This window comes from Pomacea canaliculata, linkage group LG2 (genome assembly GCF_003073045.1).
Source record: "Pomacea canaliculata isolate SZHN2017 linkage group LG2, ASM307304v1, whole genome shotgun sequence".
NCBI lineage: Eukaryota > Metazoa > Mollusca > Gastropoda > Architaenioglossa > Ampullariidae > Pomacea > Pomacea canaliculata.
Window position 1 is genome coordinate 8516236 of NC_037591.1, and position 21758 is coordinate 8537993.

At 36.4% G+C, this 21758-nt stretch overlaps 2 protein-coding genes across 4 annotated transcripts; one reads left to right on the forward strand and one right to left on the reverse strand.

Annotated features, from left to right (window-relative positions):
• Window positions 1-40: 40 nt before the first annotated feature.
• LOC112557040 (uridine phosphorylase 2-like) lies at window positions 41-7597 on the forward strand. The gene is given in 9 exon segments (XM_025226619.1): window positions 41-418; window positions 883-1000; window positions 1584-1745; window positions 1904-1945; window positions 1947-2019; window positions 2398-2468; window positions 4454-4592; window positions 5210-5356; window positions 5667-7597. Coding segments are annotated over 9 exon segments (972 nt in total). The 5' UTR covers window positions 41-362; the 3' UTR covers window positions 5831-7597.
• A 2210-nt stretch (window positions 7598-9807) lies between these two features.
• LOC112557038 (RUN domain-containing protein 3B-like) lies at window positions 9808-21616 on the reverse strand. 3 transcript variants are annotated; one of them, XM_025226615.1, is made up of 10 exons: window positions 21347-21616; window positions 19742-19815; window positions 18879-19015; window positions 18520-18605; window positions 17328-17417; window positions 16923-17006; window positions 16568-16724; window positions 16084-16229; window positions 15493-15642; window positions 9808-14080 (listed from the first exon to the last, which is right to left on the reverse strand). In XM_025226615.1, the coding sequence occupies exons 1-10, from the start codon at window positions 21418-21420 to the stop codon at window positions 13843-13845; spliced, it is 1236 nt and encodes a 411-aa protein (XP_025082400.1). In that variant the 5' UTR covers window positions 21421-21616; the 3' UTR covers window positions 9808-13842. The 3 variants fall into 3 exon arrangements, with proteins under 3 accessions (XP_025082400.1, XP_025082398.1, XP_025082401.1); XM_025226613.1 differs by having other exon boundaries at window positions 19742-19857; XM_025226616.1 differs by lacking the exon at window positions 21347-21616 and adding an exon at window positions 20787-21328 and having other exon boundaries at window positions 19742-19857.
• Between the last annotated feature and the right edge of the window lie 142 nt (window positions 21617-21758).

The window sequence follows — 21758 nt, forward strand, 5'->3', positions numbered from 1 at the left end:
CACTTTTGACATCAACACGAAATCTTTTCAAGCTGCTCTCTTCACCTTGATAGTCCTTGCACGCTATCCTTGAACTTCTTTGATCGTCAATCGTTTCGAATCCAAGAAACTTTTAGCAACACACTTAGGCATTCCCATCACAACAGGATGTGCACGCCGCAGATATAACAATAAAATAAATACACTGATGGACATACCTTCGTTATCCAGTTGATCTCTTGCTATGTGACTGAGATTTACACATAAATACGTTTTAGTCTGTTCTTAGGGAGACCAATTCACAATCTGATTTTCTCAACGAGTTTATTCTAGACGTATTTGAAAATACATTCTAAACCTGTATTAAACTTTATTGCTATACTATGGCGTCTTTTATTCCTATAAAAACGGTTGAAGAGTTAGCCGGCTATATACCACAGTAAGTACACATTACTAAAATGATTGATCACAAAAAGGGATAAAAGAATATTAATAAGTTTACATAAAAACTTGTTTGAATACCGCAAGACTGGGTCTTATGACAGTTACCTGCTTTATCAAGAGTCTGTCTCTCATTCTCGTCTCACTTTCTCGTCTCACTTCTCATACACATGCTATTGTCCAACAAATCACTAATGCAGAACTCCCATATTACATGTGCTAACCAACCTGTGATTAAAAAGTGAAATGCATGTGGAAAGATAAGGTTAGATAATACTCCTACTATACTATCTGATGCGAAGCTGTTAATGCTTATAGCTTAATTATATAAATATTTTCCTATTTAAGCATATGGCATAATGTCATCATGCACTGCGCATATAAGCTGTTAACTTCAATATCATTCTATCTATGAAGTGTCTTGACAGGTTTATTGAATTATGGGTTACTATTTCCGTACAGAACAGGTCCTCTTCAGATGAGAAATCAAAGTTTCAGTGATATTGAGGATGATGTGCTGTATCATATAGCACTGGGCAAAAAATCACATGATCTTAAAGACATGTTTCATGATGTTAAGGTTAGTATAATGGTTTTTTTCATCCTCTCTCTCACTTTTGGCTGAATTGATTCTGATCTGTACTCTCCTACAACTGTTCACTTTCTGCTCTATAGACCATTTTCATTGCTACCTTTGCTTCCACTTCCATTCATTTTGTTCATGGCCATCATGTTGCTGATAAACGATTATTTTTCTTAATTCTCAATTTTATCACTGCTTCTATGAGGAGATGCACTAACATATTTTCTCAACTTTCCTTTGTGATCGCTAATACTCCTCAGAATCAGAACTCGCAACCATGCACTCCTGTGCACATTATTATTATATGTGTATTGTTTTTCTGAAGTAATAAGTCCATCTTGACCATTAGGAAAGGCATTATAGAATTCATTATTTTTATTATTAGTCCTCTTTTTCTGTTTCTTCTTATTATTGACGAAATGGAAGCAATTTATGCATGATATATCTTACTTGAAATGCATTTTTTTTTAAAAATATTCCTGCCTGATATAAAATGTTTCGTATTTCCTCTGCTTTGAATGGATGATTATTCATTGAAATATAACTTTTAAAGGCTTGTTTTATGTTTTACATATTTCAGTTTGTGTGTTTTGGAGGATCACCCAATCGCATGCGCAGTTTTGCAGAGTACATGGTCAAAGCACTCAATTACAAGATGCCTGCTGGCCAAGATCTTTGTGACATTGCCCATGGGTCAGATCGATATGTACTGTATAAAGTTGGGCCTGTTCTCTCTGTCAGTGTAAGTCATATGGCTTAACAGAAAAATTTATGCTTTTATGCATTTTTGAAGATTTTTTTTTTTGAGCATGCAGGTTTATGACAGAATGTCCAAGTGTGCATCTTAGAATGATTTGTATACACCATTCATGTTGCTAATCATTATTTTTTTTTTTTCAGCATGGTATGGGTATGCCGTCCCTGTCTATTATCATCCATGAGAATTTTTAAACTTTTGCACCATGCGGAATGCTCAGATGTTACCTTCTTTAGACTTGGTACTAGTGGAGGTCTTGGTGAGTGAGATGTAATGGTTGTGGATTTGCGGTGGAGTAATACAGGGGATGTTACAGCTTAAGACAAATTTTTCTTTTATGGTTATGGGCATTAAATGTAAAAATAATTTAAGTAAGATAAAACAGGTAACCATACATAAAGATGGGGCATACACACACCCTTCCTAAACAACACCATCACCACCACACATACACACTCATACATGTTTGCATAACTTTACCATCATACCTGCTTTGGATCTTAGATTATACTTGCTTTAAATTAGTTTATATTTTTATGTACATTATATAATAAAATAAAAGTCATGCAAGTAAAGATTTTATGTTGATTACTGCAGGTTGCAGATTTATTTGAATGGTGTTGGTATTATGTGATAGGACTGAAGCCTGGGACAGTCATCATAACAGAGGAGGCTGTAGATGGGCTGTTGCGCCCATACATGGAAGTGGTGAGTACTTTTCAATACAGAAAAGGGCCACAGTTTCTGCTAATGCTTTCACTGTCCATAATCAACAGCTGTCAGACCAGTGCCAGAGTTGACGCAGACTGCCGCTGTTGATAAGAATCAGACTGCACAGATGGTTCATCATGCGCTTTTTATTTACAGGTAGTGGGGTAGGGGGTTATGCAAAACAAATACTATTAGCCAAGCGCACATTATCTTTGTATATTGTTTTTTTTTTTTTTTTTTTTTTTGGAGGGTTTTGCATATATTGCTTTTTATATTTGTGGCACATGACTACTTGACTGGTAGAGACATGAGTAGAAAGCATGCAACAATTTTTGAAACTGGTAGCAGATTTTCTACTGAGTTTGCAAAATGAATCTGACAACAGAGAAGAATTCACCAGCAATTTTGACAGTAATGAAGACTTTCTGGGAATGTGAACAAAGTGACAGCATCACTTACAAGTAAGTCATCATCTGCATGTGGCATACCTTTTTTCCAGATGAGCGCTATAATGATTACAATCTATATCAACGATATGTGGTATGTACAACACAGATTCAAGAAAGGTGCATAAAACACCCATGCACTGGCAGAAATGTAGCATTGGCATGAAGGCCTCAAACAGCTATGACAGTTGGGAGTAACATAGGATTTTGTTGATTGTGTGGTGTAAGAAAGTTTGTATCACTGCACATTAGGACAGTTTAATAATAATAATGTGGACTTGTAATGTGCAGCATCATGACCAGAATAGATAGCACTCTTTGTGCAGGCCAGTAATGATGAATGAACATTAGATAACAGGCAGTTGACAGTGAGGTTACATGTAGGCACACTGAACAACATAAAGATGAAGTACATGAGTAGAACATAAAGCAAAGGATGAAGGTGTGAAGGGATATAGATACTGTAAACAGTGTAAAGATGGAGTCGTTACATGATGGTTAACATTACAGACAATATTACTAAAGGAGTTATGAATAGTACTTAGTTTACAATTGATCTGCACTGTGCAAAGTATATATAGAAGCATCAAGCTGCCAATGTTAGATTGCCTGACTGCAGTGTGAGTGATAACAGTCACCTCACTAAAGCAACTGTACGTCTGTTAAAGTGTGAAATTAAAAAAAATTCTTTTTTATTTTGTTTTTAAATAATTCTGTTAACTACTTATGCACACTGGGTTTAATGTTTGAGCCCAATTAGTTTTGTGTGCGAAGAATATTGCAAGATAAAATAATTTTATATTACAAATTTATGGCATTATTCTACATGGAAATCAGGGACAGTCACAAGGACATCCTAAAATAAATCTTGTAAAGTAAGGAACAGAAAAACAATTATTGAAATAGTTCAGAAGAAACAGCTGCTTGAGTGAGGTGACCCTAATCTTGCAGATTGCACCCTGAAAGATAGGCATCTGCAGCAACCTGCTGTGGGAAAGCCCAGCAGTGAAAGGGTTGATGCTACAGGTGCTTTTGGTAGAACTGGAACATTTCTGTACCCATGCAGCAGGCAGCACCATGTCAACCACCATTATCACTCCCACATCGAACAGCACCTATTGATGTCTTTTTTTTTTTGGGGGGGGGGGGGAGGGAGTTTTAGGTTGCCACTGATTTCTTTATTTACTTGCTAAAAACACTGATAAAAATTACAATTCTGAGCTTATATCTCAGGGTTGTTCCATGCTGGCAAGTTTGTTAATCATGACTAGTTATTGATGGTAAAGATAATAAATTATCTGAGTCAATAACTCTTTAATTTGCATTGTTTGAAAGAAAATCTGCACAGATGTGTGTGATGAATGAAACTGCTATCAGTTGTCTTCATAGTTTGTCTTGAGGAAATTAAGACGCTACATTCAAACTTGGAGTGCTATAAAGAGGACAGAGCTCATAAACTGAGTAATGTTAAGATGCTGAAAATGATGCTGAATAATTTCTATTTGTAAATTTTGTTTGGTTGTTTGCATGCACCAGGCAACTCTTGGCATGATGCTTCAGCATCCATCACGTCTGTCACATGAGGTTGCCCAGGAGTTGCTAAACCTAGCTGATCCTAATGCTGACTTTGACACCATCATCGGCAAAACGATGTGCACTTTAGATTTTTATGAAGGTTGGCATTTTGTCATCTCATCAGAACAGAAGCTGTTTTATAGCGCTAGACAAATATTGAAGCTTGTTTCTTTCTAGACTTCAAATTATGATAATATATTAAATCCACAGGCAACAATGTTTTCTTTTGTCTACATGACACTTTCATATCGGATTTTGTGAAACCAATATATATTTACTTTGATTTCATAGACTTGTTGATGATGGAATACTGTGTTTAGTCACTAATCAGACAGCACTACACTTTTTTCCCTCTTCCACACTTTATCCTTTTTTCTTTCCTGTCATCTCAGTTGCTTCAGTTTCTCCCTATCATGATTATTATTATTTTTTGTTATAATTATTTGTAAAGTGCCATAAGCTTGCTCATAAGGGTAGTGTATTGTGCTATATAAATGAACTTTATTATTATTACTATTATTAGCAGACGATCGTCTTCTGTGGGCCATTTATATCTCATAATCACCATATTATTTGGATATCAAGCTATACATAATTATTTCACTTCTATAATATCTTATGTGTCACAGATTAAAAATTTGCATTGTAAGCATGATTCTGAAATGCACATTTTCTATTGCAACTGTTCATTACCTTATAAAGTAATTTATTCAACAGGTCAGGCTCGCCTGGATGGATTCTTTTGTGATTACAGCAAAGAAGATAAAATGGCATTTCTGCGACGTGTTCACAACCGAGGCATTAAAAACATTGAGATGGAATCTTTATGCTTTGCAGCATACTGCTATCGAGCAGGCATAAAGAGTAAGCATAATTCTTTGCACTCTCCTATAGGAAAACTTAATCTTTTTCGGTTTTTTTTATTGTTGACTTTGTGTTAGGTACGGTATGACACTTCAGACACTTCAGGACACTTCATCCCCAGACACTTAAATGATGAATCAAGCTAGTCATTTGAAGTAAAGTTCATATAAGCTAGTATATAGTAGATGAATCATTCTGGGGATCTGGGGACTAGGGACTATTACTGGACAAGGCTTTCTTTATTATCGATGAGTTATTATTACAACCAAGAAGCTTAATATTAGCACTTATGACAGCTTTTGGTTTCTAGGTGCAGTTGTTTGTGTAACACTTCTTGATCGTATGGAAGGTGATCAGATCAATGTGGCTCATGAAGTTATTGAGGAATGGCAGCAGCGACCTCAACGACTTGTGGCAGCATACATACGGAAACATCTGGGAATTGAGAGCAATGTTTCATGTAACAGCATTTAATTTCATGGTATTTCTTGTGAATGGTACAAATTTAAGCTGAATTCTTACTTGAGATCGATGACCAGCAGACAAATTTTGTGTGCTAGCATAGATGGTATTAAGGAGTGGCTGGGAACAAAATGGATGCATATTACTACACACAACTTGATATCCAAATGACCTGAGTAGTCAAGGCAGTGGGAAAGAACGATCACTGGAAATGATCCCAAAGATTTTCGGATGAACTGTGTAGGCAGTTCTTTTTTTTAATATATCTTTTATTACAGCACATTACATTAGAAGAGCTACAGTCCAATATTTATTGGAAGTGAAATGTGCAGCAGTTTCATGCTTCCTTCATGACAGCCTTAAAGTTGCTGTGACATCAAGAATGCCATCGTCATACTATACACAGAAAATTAGGATCTTGTTAAATATTCATTTTCAATGGGACATTTTTTGTGGGTTTGAGAATTCCATTGACAAGTATGGAGATGAAAAGGGAAGACAAAAATGTTACTGGTCTAGATTCTTCTGTTGTAATTTCTAATGAGTTTTATACTTTTCTTATAATGATGATATTGAAGCTTATTAGATGTTGTCAAGGATGGTGCAGACATTTTTATATTATTGCCTATAGTCTGTTAGAATACTAACAAATCTGTCAATGTGCACTATTGACAGTTCAGAAATGTGGCTAGCATTATATACTTTCATTTTTCACCTTGAGTCTTCTATTGCTAATGACACTTTTTTTAAGGTTCAACCATTCCACAACCAGGGTGGTATGTTCAGTTTATTGTGATTATAGGCATTAAATACATAGTTTTGCACAAACATGAGAGCAGTGGCAAAGAAACACATTTTTTCTCCTTGGTGGCATTTAAGGTGCAATAAGAAAAGCACAAAGCTATTTTGTAGTAAAAGACAATGTTTTATATTATCAGAGGTGCTGTAGCACATTTTGTATGGTTTTATTAAATTTTTTAGTTCATTTTATAATTAAATTTACTGTAGCATATGTCAGTAACAGCTGTCTAGCTATCCACCCATGAACTTATTGAACCCAACTTTTATCCAGTTGCATTTACTGTTCATGCTTAATTTATACATTAAATACATTTTATATTGATTCACATGAAAAAACAGTCTTTTATAGAATGTATCCCAGAAAGCAAATGTCAGCAAAGTATTCAATCGGTTCATATTGGAAGGACAATTTTAATTGAATAATTTACTTACCAATATAGAATGAATGGCATTTGACAGCATTGAAATGTTGTATGCAAACTAGTCTTTTTTTCTTAGTTTTTTTACCTCATTCAGGTTTTATAATCTTGCAGCATGAAGATATATTTCTTGAAATTTCTTTTATTTGAACAAAGTAATTTGCATTGACTGAAACTGCCAGAACATATAAATATTATTTGCTGACCTGTCATACATGCATGACACTCATATCAGGTACTTAAAACAATAATTTGCTCTGGCTATTGTACATTTAGCAGCTTGATCTCAGTTTGACATTGTTTACTTCCTAAATGGTAAAATATGCTCAAAGTAATAAGTAAATTTGCAGATGTCTGTTCCACGGTGCTTATGTAGAGAGGGAGATACGAAAGAACAAATTCTTTATTGAGCAAACCCTTTGATTTATTTAAAGGAGGAAATAAAACAGCATCAGCAATACTTACAATAGCGTTATTTATGCAGACTAACATTCCTTTATGTTTCCAACTAATGTATTCAGTTGATTTCTGTTTTTAAATACTTGATACAGATTTGTTTGATGGTTGTTTCAGAGTTATCTATAAAGACTCGTGTGATTTGATCTGTGCCCTGTTCAAATGGTGGTGTGGATTTTAAAACATCAACTTTCGATCTATAGTTGTCATAGGCAGGACAATCAAACAACACGTGCACTTCATCTTCAATCTCATGCTTGCATCGGAGGTCCCATCAACTAGCTGGGAGATACATCATTTTTGTAGCGATACTGGTGCACATTGATGGCTGATAAACTTAATAAATTCTTCCCCAAAACAACATATTCTTAATATATTTTACATATCTCTCAGGCTGTATATAGCTCTTAAAAACTAGAATACAGCTCAAGTCTTTCACTTGTGCATATATTGTTGTGCCATTCTTGTTGGAAACAATCTATGTCTTTGTCTAAAGGTTCTTAAAAACATTTTCTTGTTACTGACACTTTGCTGGAGCCAAACAAATCCAGAGCCATTAACACAAAGAAAACCCAAGTACGTTTACTATTTTCTTGTAAATAATTTAACATATTGTATGCTTTTCTGGGGAGTCTAGCATCATTCATATAAACAAAAGACGAATTAAGCCAGTATACTTAGTACATCTAACTTTTGTAGTCACCAATATTAGGATACCGTCCGAGGTCACCATAATCATTGTGTTTGGTGTTTGGAGACCCACATTTAAGAAACGTTTCAGCTGAACACATGTACCTTTTCAACATTCTCATATCTTTGGAAACCCTAATTTCCGACCCGTAGGTGAATATTGGTAACAACCTGATAATCGAACGCTTCTTTGTATATCTTCAATTTTCCATAAACATTTTAATAGCTTTCAGGTTCTGATTTTGGCCTTAGCTGCAAAGATCATCGATAGCTAGTTTAGATGTGAAACAGACCGAGAGACATGTTAACAACCTCGAAAGGGACGACGCTGAATGGCGGGTCTCTACGACCAATTAGGACGTGTATAGACAACTGTGTATATTCATACACATACATACAGGTATGTGGGCAGATGTCCACACATGTAAAACTCTCACAAACAGTCTTCTGATGTTTAAAAATAAAGGAGATTTTGTGAAGCTTATATGACATTTTATTTACTTACAGTAATGTTTGACATTCTCTTATTCTAAAATGCAACAATAACATTTCCATCCTATTATCAGCAATTTTTAACCAGCAATTATGTCTTATCAAAGTGTTTGTGACCTGCATTTCTCAACAATGCCCTAATAATGTACACTCCTGATGATTTGCAAGTGTGCAGCAGGAAAAGCAAATCATAAAAACTTACACTTAATCTGGAAATTTTATTTTATGCAATTTCTTTTATAATAAATTTAATATTGCTGGTTGATATCTCTAAGAATGCTTCCTTCTCTTCCATATGCTGCTGCTCAGCCATGGATAAATAAGAGCTTTCCAGCTTACTATCACCATAGTTTTTATTCACCCTTTGTTGACATATCTTCGCAGATACATAAACCATGCGATTGCAATGTGCATTTTTCCCCACATATCAGGCACCACCATGATGCCATAGGGTAAAGCCTAATGATAATCAGCAGCACATAAGCACCCTGGAATAGCCAGATGCAGCCAAGTGCAAACCATGGGTAAAGGTGCCTCTTGCGTGCTGATGTACAAAAAGTCTTATGTTGTTTTCAACACATCACTTTTCACCAATGGCAAATCTCAACAAACTTTTGATGGCATTTTGTTCTGAGTGCTCTTGATGTCAGGAGATATTCCAGCAGGTAATCATTTACTGAGTATTGATATCTTAGGTATGAAGTGTAACCACAATTAACAGGTATTCTATTTCAGTCCACAGTGTGATGCTGGGCAGTCTCTTGTTCCCTCGAGAACAAATGATGCTCCAAGTAACATTACACATTTTTCACTTCAGCTTGGATTAAAACTCTTCCCATCAACACATGCAACCTTGAAAGACTAGTGAGGGGTAACATTTTTTTTTCTCTAATGACCTGTACAAACATCACCATGTGTACAGAAAGAGGTCAAAATCATGACACCACTATATGCCTAATTAACATATATTCCCAGCTGTTCTATTGGCTGAGGCCTTCCCAATGTAAACGCTTTCAGGCATTATCAATCAGCATAATCCTCACCCTTCCCAATGTTTGTTGACCTTCCAGCAACTCTTTAGCTCCAGTCCATTCACACAACAGCTATAGAAGCAAGTAGCATTTTTGTGTGTGTGTGTGTGTGTAACGAAAGTAGTATTAAACTTGGATTCACAAATATTCTGAGCATTGCACCCAGCAGGGAGGATACTGAGGCTTCAAAGCCAAAAATAGTTCAATAATTACCCAAATACAGATATAAAAAAGTGTAGTAGTTCAAGGGGTTCAATACTGACTGCAGAAGACCCAGTTAAATGCAGATTGAACCAGCTTTAGAGTCTTGGTGAACAGCTGGTGATGCAGTGTTCAGGTTACTCTTAACATAATTATGACTATCTATCATGACTCTTAACATAATAAGGGCTATCAATCATGGATTTACAAAGCCTTTGCTTTTCCCAGAAACACTTGCACAGCCAGTTCTACAGTTTTATCACTCACTGAGAATAGTAGCTCAGGATGACCACAAGAATGGCTATGTACACATTTTCAATAGCAATTCTGGGCATTTTTCTTGACAAAATTTTCTGGCAACATTCGCAGCCAATTCAGTCTGAACATTGTGTTTATAATAAATAAGATCAAGCAATCATCATAGTACATTACAAACAAAATCACAAAAAACGTTTAATATTTATTTCAATGGTAGGATTAATGTTGGGTTAAGAAACTTATACAGCATATATAATGCAGTACTCTGTGGTGATTCAAAGTGATGGGGTCTCTGACAGTAAATGATATCACAGAAATAAAGCATTTATGCTGGGTAATTTTCAACCACACCTTTCCTCATATTGCACATTACCTGCAGAAGAAGTCCCTCTCTTTCCTCACTCCTGCTTTAATCACTTAAGCACACAAGACAAGAGGCAAATGTACGCTGACTAGGAAGTGTTTAAAATATAAACTGATTCCAAATCTCTTAAAAGATTACATTTTTTAAAACTGAATGATGGGTGTTCAAATGATCGAAGCAGTAACAACAATTTGGTATTTTTACCATGTACCAACACAGCTTTTGATGTGCTGGCCAATGACTAGTCTATTTACAACACAGCAGTTCCCAGAACATAACTACAACTGTTCAACATTGAAGAACGTTTGAAGCATAACCCGGAAGATTGGTAAGTTGTTACTGACTGCCCAGATGGTATGCTGTAGTATATCACAGTGTCTGTAGCAGTGGTTGGTCAGAGTTCAGCTGAGGTCATAGAAACTGACATCACGAGAGAGAATCGCGTCAACCGGTATTTACGCATGCAAGGAAGACGTTAGAAAACAGAGAGACGTTTTCAGCACACTTCTTCCAGCCCCAAGCACCCACAGTCCAATGGCCTAGTAGAGCGTAGCATACAGACTTTAAAAAACATTTTAAAGAAAGCAAAGGCGCCAAGGCAAGACCCAAACAGTACCATCGTACAATACAGAAGTACCATGGTGCCAAAGGGTGTCACTAGCACTATTGCAGATGAACAGATGTCTCAAAACAAGACTGCCAACTACAGACGTCTGCCTTAGACCCAGCATTCCAAATCAACCAGTTCCAACATGAAACCAACAAAAAGAGAGAGCATCAAGACAACGATTGCAATAAAAAGACTTTGTAACAGCCACTTTCCCCTCTTCAGTTTGGAGACATTGTCCGCATGCAGGACAAGAACAGCACCTGAAAACCAGGCACTGCAGTCTGCCTACATTGTTCGAACTGACGATGGTGCTACATATTGCAGAAACAATGTCATGATGAAGAAGACTTATTACCCTGCACCGAAGCTGTTGATGACAGGAAAGGATAATGCTAGCACTGATCCATCTGTGATTTCAGATACAGCCAGTGCAGAAGCAGCATCTGACAAAGCCGACCTCCACTGTGATTTCCAAATATGTTGCATTCGTAAGAGAAAGTCTTGCATTTAACATTGAACTATTGATTGTTGATTATGATAATTTTTTTAAGTTAAAAATGTCGTTAGGAAGAAAGATGAAGCAGTAGTAGGTCAGAGTTCAGAGAGTCCATAGAAACTAACATCACAAGAGAGAATGACGTCAACCGGTATTTATTCATGCAAGGAGGACGTTAGAGACTTTTTAAAGATAACATGGAAGCTTGATCAAAATAGACAGGCTTACTGATTCAGTGTCCTACCACAATAAAGCAAATATAATCTTCTGAGAGATTATATTAAAAAAAATCACTGCTCTATCACTAACAGGGATAGTGTATACGCATGAGGCAAGTACGGCACAAGTTTTTGCAAGCACAGATAACTTGTGGACACACCATGTGACAGCCACTTGTTGGTTTGCTGTATGATGCACAAAAGGAGAGGGAGGGTAAAGGGGAACAAATGACACTACTAATCCCTTCCACAAAATCATAACAAAATCATTTGCACTGATCAAACTTTCCTCCAGCTTAAAGAACCAGTGCTGAAAGACAGTCTAAAAGTTCTCATAATCACAAATAAATGTAACCACTGAAGCAAATGTCAAACTGGAATGGTCTGCATGACAAAGATGTAAGAGGCAGGCAAAAAGCCATCACAAGAACACATTAGTTGACCTTATCAATTCGATTTCTTTCATCAAGAATGAACACTGAATCTTTATTTGGGATTTTGTTGTCCACACAATATAAATTTGTATGTGGCCTTGTACATTAAAATGATTACGAATCACGAGAAGTTTGTAGGGATTTCTGCCAGTGACAATCAAAACAGACCTTAAACACATAGCAGAATGATTATCAGCTGCTAAGATGCCTGCTTTAATGTCCTTGAAGTCATTTCTAGAACTATATTGTCACAATAAGTAACATCCAAAGAAAAAAGTGGTTAATGATGCTAAAATTCTCTGGTCCATCATTTGGAATACATCAAAACAGTGGAATGACTATAGAAAACTGCAGCATAAACTGTTCTTAGGGTAAGAATCTGATTCAATGCTGGGTGTCAAAAATGCATCAAAAAAAAAAATGGTAAATGTCTGACTGTAAGAGTGAGCAATTGCAGTAATTTGTCTCAAAATTTTCAGCCAGAGCTTCTGTCTGAGAAAATAGTCAAGAATGGCAGAAGTGTACTTTTAAATAAGTAGTAGCCATAATGTAGAACAACGTGTGACACTGCCTTGCCTGTGATGACTTACTAAGAATGTTTAACTACTAATAACAAATTATATGACATTACAACAAATCAGGTTCTTGTGTGCAGGAAGCCCTATTCTTTGTGCCTAATAAAGTTTGTCTAGTCATTCAACAATCACTCAATTAATCTCAGTCGTAGTTTCCTATACCTGTGAATCCAAACACATATATGTGTGCATGTGCATATGTGTGAATGCATGCTTACACATAAGTCTGTGCATGCATAGAGGTCCAATGATCCTTTTCAGCTTGATTCTGCAAACACAAGATCAGCTGCAGCAAAATTGCTACTGGCTGCTTGCATCACTCATCATATCCCAGGCATCCTTAGCAATGTCTGATCCACTGCTGTTGCTATTGACTTCTTCATGCTCATTTGCCTCTCGCACCAGAATCTCTGGCTCTGACATTTCTTCCTTTTCACTGCTGCTTGCAGAACTTTTCTTGTCATCATTTTTCTCTTCAGGGCTTAATGATTCTTGATCCACGGCATCTTTACCCATAGAACTTCCTCCAGAAAGCTCTCCATGGGCAGAAATCTCTTCTGTTTCCGGGAGGCTCTCAATTCTACAATGCAATGGAAAATCTTCAGTCGTGGATGAGGTAGGTATTCCCACTTGAGGTTCAAAAGGTGTTAGGCTTTGGCCATGCTCTAAAGATGCTGGATCTTCTTCTGACAGTGCCTCTATACCTTCAGACTCTGTCTCGGCATCACTCTGATCCGGCAATGCTTTTGTTTCCATGGCCTCGCCCTCCAGCTCCTTCAGAACAATAATGGATCCCTGTAAATCATCTCCCATGACAGCAATTTCCTTTTCCTCCTCTCCACTACCTGGTTCTGTCCCTACTTGTCCAGAGAAAGAAATCTCTCTGCCTTCGATGTCAATGTTGTTTCCATTTAACTCATCAAAACCCCCCACGAGGGCTCTAGTTTTACTATGGAGGACAACCGCACTGATTTCAGGGTCAGACTTTGCACACAAGGGTCACTGATGAGCTGTCACCCTTTGGCTCACTTAGATCCATCAGGGATCCAACCAGAGGCACCATACTTTGAGTGTCATCTACATGCCTTTCACCCATTTCTTGATGAGCCTCTACCATGCAGCCCATTTCAGACAAATCGGAAATGGCTGATACCATGCTGCGAGCATCAACAGACTGTGCCACTCTAGGGTGACTGTTTGAGCTGTTGACACTTTGCCTGAAACACATGCCCCACACCCTAATGTTAATGATGACCTTCAAATATAAGGTATTCTAGAAATGGTAGCAACACCATACAGCACATGGAATGCACATATATTGGGAACACAATAAATACTTATGTTGATTCGGGGTAGAAACACCATACAGCACATGGAATGCACATATATTGGGAACACAATAAATACTTATGTTGATTCGGGGTAAACAAGGGATGAAGATATTTGATTAATTTATTAAAAGGTTACAGGAAGAAAGCTACATAGTCTGCAAGCTAGTGTTTGTGGAACAGAAGGCTGCTGGTCTGAAGCATGCTTGGATCTGAAGATGGAAAACTTTACTGCCAACCCAGCAGCAGTGCAGCAGAAATAAGTATAGTGAAACCTCCTTATCCAGACCTTTCATATTGTGAGCCCCTCTTAGATATGACCCAAAATAATTCTTTGAAGGTATTTTGCCAAATAAATAACTCTATTACGACTTCTTCCCTAATGTGACTTATGACTGACAGTCTGAGTTCTGTTATGACTCTTTTACAGAGGTTATGTGTTGAAAAAAATTAAGCATATTATAAAACAGATGGCTTCTGACCATTTGTTTGTCATATAATATAACTTTCTTTAGATATAACATGAAATATATTTTGAAAGAGACCACTTGTTTTTGGGTGACCTGTTGTTTTTACCCAAAACCACACTGCCCAGCCCTATCGACCACCCCTGCCAAGATCATAACGTTGTACAAAAGAGTGACTACATCATCCCAACAAGGAAAGTCAAATTAACCCAGGCCCAAAAGACAAACTGATCCCCAATAACACAAGCAGCTATCAACATCAAATATTAACAACAAAGCTTTGCACTGTTTGAACAAAGCCAAAATCTTACAAAACAAAAATGACCATTTAGCAATACATATTCTGAGCACAAATCTCACAATTGTGCATAAACACAATTTGATCAATTTTTAAAATAAGCCTTTGGTGTCATTTATTTTTTAGTTTAGAGGATTGTACTAAACACATTATGTGCAGATATTCAGTTAACATTATATAAGTGCTGCTGCTCAGGCATTCATTTAGCTTGAGTATATGTCAATTTGACTTTCAGTGTTGGGATGATGTGGTATGGAATATGGTCATCGTGGGAATGATTTGACTCAGATGGGAGGTCAATATGGCTCCAATGATATGGTTTTGGGGTGAAATGACTGGACGCCCACCAACCCAACCATTTGTTCCCCCACACCTCAGTTGATTGTGGTTATTAATGACCTTTTGCAATGTATTAAAAAATAAGATTCTTTTGATAGTTTAATTATACAAGAATGCATGCCTGTTAGATTTTGAGTAATAGCCTAAGATTAACAGCTACAAGCTTTGTACATTTATATAAACATAAGACTACATACTGGTTTAATTTCTGCTGATGTTCCATGGCAGCAACAAATGAACTGGCTGCAGACCTGCTGGTGGTGCCCAATTCCGTTAATGGCAGGCGGGTTTGGCGTGCTAGCACCAGCTGTTGCTGCAGTGACTCATTCACTTTTTTCATACGTGCCCTGGTAGCACAACGAATACTTCTTTTATATATTTCTATATAAAATTATATAAAATTTTCTTTTACATCTCAAATATTAGGTCATCTTATTTCTCCCTCTCTCAAGAATTTATGACAACAGACCATTCTACCAAAACACTTTATCTTATTCAAATACACCGTTAGCTAAAATTATGGCAACTATGATTGTAGGTTATTATACTGCTATTCAATTATACTTTTCTGCTAATCAAAAGAGTTATTTCAACCACAATTCTGTTTCACTTCTTTAGCAACCATAATCATTTTTAAATAAAAATTTTGAAAAAGTGAGAATGCAGTCAAGTTGTGTCATCCATGAAGATCAGTGTGAAAACATCTGCCATTATTCAGATGAAGACCCACACAAACAACATTTACTCAGTGGGTGAGCAGGAGGCTATGAAGAGTTAAGAAAACCTACACTTGTGCCTGCAACTCCAGAATAACTGCTTCATACTGCTGTTGCTGCATCTGCATCTCATGCTGTTGCTGTAGTTGCTGCTGCTGGGCAATAGAAGCTGTCTCCAAAACTTTTTCCTGTGATGCCGCAACCTCCTCCAGAAAACTCTGTAATCCCAACATATAGGTGATAATCTGACAGCAACAGGAGTTCTACTTATGTACAAGTTCTGACATGTCAGTCAAAAAAAAAAAAAGGATACAGAATGAACATTTGTCCTTTCAGATTTTAGTTATTAGGCCATCAGAAACAGCAAGTCCCTTCAACTTGCCATACAAAAGTTTCATTAAGCTATGGTAAGAAACAGCAAGTTACATTTAATAAATAAATTATAAAGACACAAATATACACACATAGCTACTCTGCTTTTGTTTTTGTACATTTGAAATGGGATGAAATGCTTCATTAAATATAGAAAATAACAGAATGGCATACAGAATCTGACCTTTTGTTCTAGAACACAAAGATATCTCTTCAGCAGTAGCTGGTACCGATCCTGTCCAGTTTCAGGTGTGCCATCATGAGCATCTTCACTGATTATAGAGCTTGCGCAACTGGACAATTCTCGCATCTCTTCTGCATCACTGCATAGGCTCTCTGCACTGTTTTACAAAACAGATGGACAGGTAGCCAGACAAGCAGGCTGACATGTGAAATGCTAGCTATCGACAGCTGTCTTGACTACATCAGCTGAAATTTTGATTTAGGCGAAATAAGCATGCCAATGCCATATGAAATTCATTTACTATACAGATTTTCTTCCAGACTGGTAAGCATTATCTTCTCATTTAAAAACTTACCTTTGCTTGAACTTCATGAAGGGAACATAATTAATGGCTAAAGGATAAGGCATAAGATCAAAGTTCTCTCCCTTGAGGCAAAACCTGCAAGATAGAAAATTGTAAGTTGATAAACAATCCTACAAAATTTTCGACATATATCTCATCAGCAAAGTATTTCGCTTTCTAATTGTTTTTCTTTTACTTTCAACAGCAAATATTCTTAAAATCTTATTTAATTTTCAGGTAACTGTAAGGAAAGAAATTAGTTACCATGAAAAAAAGTAAGTAACCAATCTTAAAAAAAAATCATTTTGTTTAAAACATGTTCTTCTCAATTTGACAAATAAAAATAATTAAATCTTTAAAAATGTTGGTAAAGGTAAAGCTGCTGAGGTGAACGCAAAATAAAGAAACTGTGCTGACCCAAAATCGATGGCATTGAGCCCAAGAAGAACACCACAAAGCTCCATACCCTCATCACCAAGCATGATAGCTCCCTCTTGATAAAACCGCCTGCAAATAGAAAACTTATTTTGTTTCTGCTGCTTATAGTATTCGTGTCACATCATTTTACTAAGCAGTGACGAAAGGTTTAGTGAGTTTGCCGTTGTGAATAACTTGGCAGGACGAGTTTTTGTACAACCCTTGAATAATGTTAATTAGCTTAGATGGAAGCAGCTGGATACTCTGCTCATTTTAAGCCAAACAAAAAGAATAAATTGCATGAAGTTCCTCATAATTATTTACCAAGATATGACATTAACATTCAAAGAAATGTCACTCTTCGATAGGAAGGCTCTACTGCCAGTAGTTAGTATGCTCAACTGCATCAGAAGCAGCAGGTCACAGATTTGAGGCATTTTGCCCCAAGCCACCAAGTAGATGTTTAACCAAAATGACTGAGTTATCAGGAAAAGGTGGAGGCAGCAGATGAAGAAGGTAAGATAACTAGTTACATTCACTGTCCTTGTGGCTACTAATCTTTTGGACTTGCTGTCTTCTACTCTACCATAAATCAGCTCATGAAACCCAAATCTGTCTAAGTTTTGGGGTTGCCCTCCACCCCCATTTTAACACATTTCTATGTCTAAGGCATTTAAAATCTTAATTAAGCTTAAAGAAATTTTAAAATTAAAAATTTTCTAAACAATTTGTTTAGAGCAGCAAGTTACCTATAAAAGTCAGAAATAATGATTTTTTTTTTAATTTGTAAGAAGTATATATTTGCAAACAACAACTATGCAGCACTTCCAATGTGCTCAAGGGAAATACATAAACATGATTACGGGAGAACGCTTACATCCCCCAGGGTGCACAACAAATAAAATCATTGCTAAAATGACAATGTCAATTCTATGACAGACTACAATCCTCTGTACTAGTCTATAAATAATAATAATAACTGAACTTTCTGAGTGCATTTCACTATGTAAAGGCAAGTTCAATGCACTGAGTACAAAAGACTAAAAATGAAAAGACAATTAACCATACAACAAAGGAACACAAGAAACAGCACTAGACACAAAAAACAGCAAGAATGACCAAAAGAGTTTGCTGGATTATAAAAGTTCTTAAATATAATAATATTATAATAGTATTAAATATAAATAAGTACCTGGTTATGGTGGTCTGTTTCAGAGCCTGTGATAGGTAGTCTGCAAGTCGTTTCTCCATCAAAGCACATCGCAGGAATGCATGTCCCTTTACAAATAAGGAAAAGTTGAAAAGTATCACAAGTATAAACAGAAGCTGGCTTTTAAAATCTACAACAAAAACATTTTAAAAGTTGGGGCAATGGAAAGGGACTGTGCTACAAATGTGACAATTGTAATTTTGCATGCCTTGCATTTACTTTAGATTCCTATCATGTGTACAGCTCCAGTTTTAATAATATAACCCCAAATTATTCAAGTTTACAGCTGCTCAAGCACACAATTGCCATCACATAAAAGATCAATTCCTCTCTTTATATACCTTTGCCAATGGTGATTTGATGTTCTCGATGTTGTCTATGTTGTTGATACAGCTAATCATATCCCGACCTTGGCAAGCTGCTTTGATGTAGAACCAAAAACTGCTACGGTCTTCAATACTGTACCATGCTTTGCTTGCTGTCATACACACACACACAATCCATTAAATTTTTGCCGCTACACACATATAAACATTACCGATAATAACATTTAAAGAAAGTTTTTTACTTATTTTAAAGTAAAATATATCTGCAACAAAGATTAAACTTTTAATAGTTATATTAGTTCTGGCTTAAAATCTCATAGTTTTTCCTTGTTGCTCCTCTGAGGAGCATAGGGCCGCAACAACATCTCCCCAGCGGACCTGGTTTTGGGCAACCCCCTTCAGTTGGGTCCAGGTGGTTCCGATGTCCTTTTTCTCGCTCTCTATTGTTCTTTTCCAAGTCTGCTTTGGCTTGGAATCTCACAATCCATTCTAATTTACAAATGAAGATTTCCAGACACGCAGAGTAATCAAGTCAGTTTGTTGCCAATTCCGCTAACATCATAATGTTAATATCTGTTTACAAAATCTTGCCAAATTTAAAATTTCATTTTATGCTACAAAATACTTTGCTGCATTCATTCTATGTAATATTTTGATATATTCTATGCTCTTTCCTGGAAAACATATTGACAAGTCAAAATAAGCTTATGAAGTTGTGTAAAGGTACAATAAATATAACCATGTTTTGTGGGATATTCTCACGAATTATACTATTACAAGATAACCTGAAAAAAACAGTGCCAAAGAGAAAAAGGCTAAATTCTCAGTTGATAAATTTAAACTTAAAAATTGAACTTTAAAAAAAAAGTTCAACTTACGCCTCAGTCTGTACTGTAAAACCTGCTCCATTGCTGCACTAAAATTGATGAATTCCTCACAGCCATCATCGATGCTACAAAAACATGCTTTGTCTATGAGCGCTTTAACAGCATACCTGCAAAATTACCTTAGTTTATAATCTTGCATGATACATTTGATTAAAAAAAAAAAACCTACAAAATTTCCATTAGCTGCATAAAACATTGTCATCTGTTTTACCCTCATACCACTGGTGTTTAAGACAGACATGGTAGGTAAACTTTTAGCACAGTTTTCAGAAGTTTTGATGATACTGAGGTTTCACATGCAATGATGTGCCTTCTTCAAGTTAATGACGTAAGCTGCTCTGAAGGTCTGTGAACTGTTGTGACAAGTCTAAAGGAAACAATATTGTTTAGATACTGATTGCACCAGGAAACTAGGCTCAATAACATTCTTCTTTCTCCTCCCAAGATAGTTCACTGCCAGATGATGAAGCATGCTTGGAAATCATTGATTCTCATCCCTCATCAACAGTTTGTTGAGATGTCACTCAAACGCGTCTACTGGTGACCTTTATCCTTTTTGATTAGGCCAAAAGCACGCCAGTAACATTCTTCATTTCTTTTAATGGCTACAGCAAAGTTGACAATGTGTTGATTGTTTCTAATCAACAATTTGTCAAGATGTCACCCACACTTGTCTGTCTGCGATACATCTGTCCCTTTTTTTTGGACACAGCACTTCCAGCTAAGTTCATTTTGCAAAGATAATATCACATGCAATCAGTCCCTACTGTGTTCTCTCAGTATTTCATCACACAAAATCTCTGCTGAAGATTTCAGTAAATAGAATATAGAACTCAACTTGTAGCTGGTCTTCTCCATAAGGACTGTATGAATCATGTTCAGCATGTCTTAGTCCAAATACAGGATCATGATACAATAATAATTCCACATATTACCTATTTCCCACCAATTTATTAATAATAATTTATTAATGAGCTGCATCAATGCATACAACTTTTCCCATTCTTTTTGAGTGACACAGCCAGGCAAGACTTACAGTAAAATTTGACTGGTTCTGCCCTATGTGGGCTGGTAACATATATCCTGGATTTCTGCAGGAACACCAGTCTTCAATATTGATACCGTCCAAAGCACTGGGCTAATCTGTCATTTATCGTCTAATAGTCACAGCTATCACCCTGGGTGCAACCAGCAAACTGACATACTGATTGATTTCCTACAGCCTGTCTATTACATGGCGGGTCCTAATTATACTGATTTTCTTTAAAAGCATGAAATACAATTAAATATTGTGATACCTCACACGCTTAAAAATAAACAATCATATGCACATCCAAAGTCACGAAAATTGTACAAAATACATGCTTTTCCATCGTAAAAAAAAAATCAACCAGATGGACCAATTTGCATCCTAACTGGTTCTTTGCAGAAAGTTATCTACAGTTTGAATTAGCGTTCAGAATGATCACAAACTAATATACACGTTCATGGAATGATATACTGGAAATGTAACTCTTCAATCGTCAAAGTTCATCGTCCCTAAAAATCGAAACGATTTGGAAAGAGTATTTTCTAATCAAAAGCAGTAAAACATACCTGAAAACAGTAATTAGGTTACTTTTAACGACCACTAGTTGTCGGTTTGCAAGAAAATTACTACTGCTTTCCATACTGGTTATTTTTTATGAAAATAAAGTGTAAACAATGCACCGCCTAATTGTTTTGTCACTTTTTGTCAACATTGCACAGGCTTCGGGTGTCATGTGATCATAACTTCCTGTTCTACTTTTGTTATGCATCCTTGACCTTTTCTTGGTTGAGTTAGATAAAACAATCATATCAAAGAATGTACATATCCATTGCTTTTGTGTTTAACATAAAATGCATTGTTCGAAGATGAGGAAAGACTAAAAAACAGCAGAAAGCTACTAGCAATATGACTGAATTTGTCTTAAGACTAACCGGGCCATAGCCTCGGTCTCAACGATCATGCATGAATCTTTACGCA

Bases quoted from the DNA above. Each gene is read 5' to 3' on its own strand.
- LOC112557038 (XM_025226613.1), bottom strand. From the start codon at position 21,420: ATGGAAAGCAGTAGTAATTTTCTTGCAAACCGACAACTAGTGGTCGTT. The intron at 19,016-19,741 runs GTAAGTTGAACT...TGTGTATGACAG, and splicing joins TTTACAGTACAGACTGAGGC to CAAGCAAAGCATGGTACAGT. The intron at 15,643-16,083 runs GTAGGTTTTCTT...TTGTGCTACCAG, and splicing joins CTGGAGTTGCAGGCACAAGT to GGCACGTATGAAAAAAGTGA.